This window comes from Amphimedon queenslandica, unplaced genomic scaffold, assembly GCF_000090795.2.
Source record: "Amphimedon queenslandica unplaced genomic scaffold, v1.1 AMPQUscaffold_13320, whole genome shotgun sequence".
In the NCBI taxonomy this organism is placed as follows: Eukaryota; Metazoa; Porifera; class Demospongiae; order Haplosclerida; family Niphatidae; genus Amphimedon; species Amphimedon queenslandica.
This window is the reverse complement of record NW_003546444.1, coordinates 69373-73830: the sequence shown is the minus strand read 5'-3', so window position 1 is coordinate 73830 and position 4458 is coordinate 69373. Positions and strand designations below refer to the sequence as shown.

General features: G+C 37.6%; 2 protein-coding genes across 2 annotated transcripts; both read left to right on the top strand.

Moving 5' to 3' along the window:
* The first annotated feature begins 241 nt into the window (after positions 1–241).
* Positions 242–3200, top strand: LOC109583192 (uncharacterized). The gene is made up of 5 exons (XM_019998436.1): positions 242–424; positions 809–936; positions 1290–1489; positions 1628–1959; positions 2196–3200. Exons 2-5 carry the CDS (start codon positions 835–837, stop codon positions 3095–3097), a joined length of 1536 nt encoding a protein of 511 aa, XP_019853995.1. The 5' UTR covers positions 242–424; positions 809–834; the 3' UTR covers positions 3098–3200.
* A 729-nt stretch (positions 3201–3929) lies between these two features.
* On the top strand, positions 3930–4453 carry LOC100634026 (ras-related protein Rab-35). The gene is made up of 3 exons (XM_003387747.2): positions 3930–4124; positions 4208–4258; positions 4326–4453. Exons 1-3 carry the CDS (start codon positions 4073–4075, stop codon positions 4451–4453), a joined length of 231 nt encoding a protein of 76 aa, XP_003387795.1. The 5' UTR covers positions 3930–4072.
* The last annotated feature ends 5 nt before the right edge of the window (positions 4454–4458 follow it).

Sequence of the window (4458 nt, the reverse complement as noted above, 5' to 3'; positions counted from 1 at the left end):
ATAATGCTGTCCTTATTATAGAGGTGTCCTTATTTCAGAGGTTGATTAATACATATTTATATTGTATTGGAACTGATACTACCTGTCCTGATCTGATTATAGAAGTGTCCTTATTTTAGAGTGTCCACAATAGCAGGTTGCACTGTAATCCTTAATATAAATTTGTCTATTGCAAATGGGAGTAGTTAATTTTGAATTTAGTTATGCAAGGATTTAAATCATATTGTAAGTGCTTACACGTATTTTGTTTCACTCTTTTAGGTGCTGGGGATTTCACAGGATTGCCATAAAAACAAAATTCAGACCAATGCAGTCACTCGCAATAACGTGGCCCTCTGGGACCCGGAAAGGGAAAACTCCTTCACTTATAATATCAGCTGTCCATCTCTTGCAGCTGTGAGGTTTTTAGCAGTCGTTGATAAAGGTACGCTAGCAAGGGTTTTCTGACTTAGCGCTCAGCTTTTTGCCAGTAGATATTAAAGTTGCTCAAATTGGGCCAAAAGACCCTGTGCTATATAGTACTGGGTATTAGCCTAAGAAAAACTTTCCATTTGAATTTTTTTAGATGAATGTACTTATGTTGTGTAGAAAGTTTAAATTAATTTCGATCAAATGTGGATTTTTACGAATTTTAAAAGTTGCTCTAAAATTGGGCAAAAGTCCCTGTACAGAGATTTTGGGCAAACTTTGTCAAAAATGAAAAGGAGAGAATTCTTCATTCTACTCTATACTAGTGGACTTTTGATACCATTTCCCATCCTTTCTATCTTCTCTCTCTCCCTCTCCCTTTCTCTCTTTCTGTGAATAGATTCTCCTCCTCTTGTTCAAGTTGTCATGGTCAATTCTCTGAGGGAAGGGCTCCAGCATGTCTATTTTCCTGATGGAAACATATTCTGTGACACACGCCCATCAAGCTTGTTTATCACTGTCATGAAGGTAAAAGACACAGTATGAAAAGAAAGCGTGATAATTGTGTTACACTGTAATACTTTACCACCAAAAGTGCCTGTAAACTTAGATTAGGCACTTTAATTATGAGACACTTAAGATTTTTTAATTTTAAGATTTTTTAATTTTAAGATTTTATCATTTTATAATTAGAAGCCTAATATCAGCACTTTCTCTACATTGTGTTCATAAAAGTTTGAAAAGTTTGAACTCTTGTTCTATGCCATATTATATCTTTACAGGCACTTTGTGTAGTAATGTGCTGCAGTTTAAATCATCCTTTAAAAAATTTAATATACATGTAATTTAAACTTTTTTCTCTCTCTTTCACTTTGTATTAGAAATCAAAGTGTGGTGGTTGTGAAAGCCCCATTAAGTTGTCTCTTATTGATCATTCTGAGCCTTCTGCCAAGCACTTTGAGGAAATATTGGAATCAATCTCAGAGAAGCCACTTTCAACCGTCACGATACGTTATAACGACTTGCCTCGCATTGATCATGACCCTGTCTCACTTTTTGCTGATCCTTGTACTAAAGCAAGGTACTTAATGTTTCAAATGCTTTATAATTTTAATACTAATAATAATTTTACTACTTTTAATTTTAGTATTTTTTTGATTGCATGCAAAACATATTTAACATAATGCTTGTAATAATAATAATTTTTTTTTTATTTTAGTGAACTTCTAATTGGAGCCTTGGCACAGCTTGGCAGTACCATAAAAGCTGCCTGTCCATACCTGAAGGACAGAGATGATGAAGATGAGCTCCTTCGCTATTTTGGCTTCATCTTGTGCAGGGAAGAGAAGGGACGCCTGATCAAAGTCCAGTCATTAGATCCTGATGAGCTGGTTCTTCCTTTAGTAGAGAGGAACTCTGTCCTTACCATTGTCTTGAAAGGAACGGAGTGTGGGTCTCCTTTTCATTGCCCTCCACTTCACGGGAGCCCAGTTCGTTCCATTTTGAAGGGTATTTCTGCTACTCTTGGAAACCCAAATATGCTTTCAGTTGGTAAGGATACATTTGTTGTTAAAGAATCATTACGATGATGGTGATGGTGATGTACCCTTCCTGTTTAGTTTTATTTTGCTTTTTGTTGGTTTTGAGCTTTTCCTGTCTTACTCTAGTTCATGATAATAAATAACAACAACAAAAACAACAACAACAACAACAACAACAATAATTATAATAATAATAATAATAATAATGATAATGATAATAATAATGGTCTTATCTCTCTTCTATAGGAAGGGCTAGTAGGAGGTCTTCTCAAGTTGAGTTTCCTCCTAAGCTTCATCGCCCAGCTACTATAGAGTTATCAAAGACTCCACAATCAACAGCGGCAGCAGCACGCCAAGAGCTCCTTGTTACAGCAGAAATGAAGCTAAATGTGAAGAGTCCCTCTCCCTCCCCTTCTCCCTTTGCCTCTGTCTCTTTTTATCCCTCCGTCCGAAAGTCTGCATGCGCCATAGCAGAAATAACCAGGAGGGAAATAGGAGGTCGAAGGAGAGTCACTGTTCACAGCAAACCAGAATCCGTTGATTACATATTCTACAAAGCATTTGAGGAGCAGGCAAAGAAGGTCCCATCTCAGGACACACCACAGCATGGAGTCCAACCTGGTGCTGTTGGGGGTCCTCCTCCACCTCCTAGGAGGCATTTCCAGGGCCTTCAGAGGCGGGATTTAAACCGCTCTGTTAGTTTTGCTTCTTTTTCGAAGGGCCCGGAAGACTCTCCTGCTCACCCTCCAGTGAGACGTGAGAGCAAGATCAAGAGACAAATCAAGAAGTTTTTTCAAGGGAAAAGATCCCTTCGATCAGCTCGCACTCAGGCATCGATACGTATTGAAAAGCAAGTGAGTGATGAAGGGTTTCAGGCTTTTAGTGAGCCGTCATTGGGCGATCAAAATGAAAAGGAAAAGGGAGAGAGGGGAAGGAGGGGAACAAGGAGGAGACGTGAAGAAAGGTTTCAAGAAGATAAAATGGATATAGTTGAGGTTGTTCCTCCAGCTTTGGAGCCCGTTGAAGAGGGAAGACATCCTTCCAAAAGGCACAGCACCGGGATAATGAAAGGAGGAGGAGCCAAGCTGCTGAAGACCAGTTCCCATCCAAAGCTGAGGCACCCACCATATCTGGAGAGTTCAATCTAAGTATGTTTGTTATTCAAGTGGAATGATCAAGAACGTAATATTTGATATTTTAATTTTAATTTTGTCATTCAAGTCAATTTCATCCGTATATTGTTTATGTTTGTTTGTATGCAAATGTATATATATATATATATTATAGCTGGACAGTAAATTTTAGATTTACTTTATTTATTTATGTGTCAGTAGATTTTATCAGTATTATTAGATTTTTACTGAAAAAAAAATTATAAAATTGTATTGAGTTTTCAAAATTTAGAGGCCGGGAAGGAAGACCTAAATAAAAAATATATCCATTTTGCTTGCTCCTGCCTGCATCTGTAGGAAGATTAATTGAGTATTCACTATAGAGTGTATATTTATCAATTGATTTGGTTTATTTTACTTTCACGACAATTGGCATGACATTCGTCAATAATGGGTTAGCGGGTTGAAGAACAATCAAGTAAATTTTATGAACCGCACCAATAATCGTGTTGAATCAATTAATCAGAAGATCAAGTTAGTAATGTCAAAGCATAGTAGTCTTCAACAATTTTGCACTGAATTCTTGAAGGTATTATCAACACTGCAAGTGGAACGTGAATTCAAATGCTTTACAAAATTGTGTAATGTTTTGTAATAATTATCTGCCGTAACAGATTTTTTCTAGATACCATGACCATTCAAAATGCAATTTGATGCTTAACTAAGTACAGACATTAGAAAAAAGGAGAGGGCTATCAGAAAGGCCTTGAAAAAGTTGCAGTGGATGCAAAATTCATGCAAACTTTTGCTCGCCCACGCAATACATGGGTGGGGCTCGCATTTATGCAACACGGATAATAAACGGAAAATGTACGAGAACTAAGGCCCTGCCCAAAAGTGAAGGAGACTCACTGAAATCTTCAACTTTCTTTTCTTCATCTTTTCCTGGTACCCTGTGGTGGTTTTGTGGTCTCGCTCCTTTGCTAACTGTAGTTTCTATTGTTTTTTGAAATGGCGAGGGAATACGACCATCTTTTTAAGCTACTTATTATAGGGGATAGTGGTAAGTTGGCTCGGGATAGTCGAGAATCTTTTAGTGTTTATATACATGTATGTGGAATGATCTCTCTCTCTCTCTTTTGATAGGAGTGGGTAAGAGTAGTCTCTTGCTTAGGTTTGCTGACAATTTATTCTCTGGTGAGTCATGAAAAAAGGAAAAGGGTCACAGTTTTTATGTACCCTCTTCCTTCTCTTTCTCTCTCAGGTACTTATATTACTACGATTGGTGTGGACTTTAAAATAAGGACTATTGAAGTGAATGGGGAGAAAGTGAAGCTACAGATATGGGACACTGCTGGCCAGGAAAGGTTCCGTACAATTACCTCAACGTAAGCTCT

Coding starts and splice junctions, on each gene's coding strand:
- LOC109583192 (XM_019998436.1), top strand. CDS start 835: ATGGTCAATTCTCTGAGGGAAGGGCTCCAGCATGTCTATTTTCCTGAT. Junction 1,490..1,627: donor GATCCTTGTACTAAAGCAAG/GTACTTAATGTT, acceptor TTTTTATTTTAG/TGAACTTCTAATTGGAGCCT. Junction 1,960..2,195: donor CCCAAATATGCTTTCAGTTG/GTAAGGATACAT, acceptor TCTCTTCTATAG/GAAGGGCTAGTAGGAGGTCT.
- LOC100634026 (XM_003387747.2), top strand. CDS start 4,073: ATGGCGAGGGAATACGACCATCTTTTTAAGCTACTTATTATAGGGGAT. Junction 4,125..4,207: donor ACTTATTATAGGGGATAGTG/GTAAGTTGGCTC, acceptor CTCTTTTGATAG/GAGTGGGTAAGAGTAGTCTC. Junction 4,259..4,325: donor TGCTGACAATTTATTCTCTG/GTGAGTCATGAA, acceptor TTTCTCTCTCAG/GTACTTATATTACTACGATT.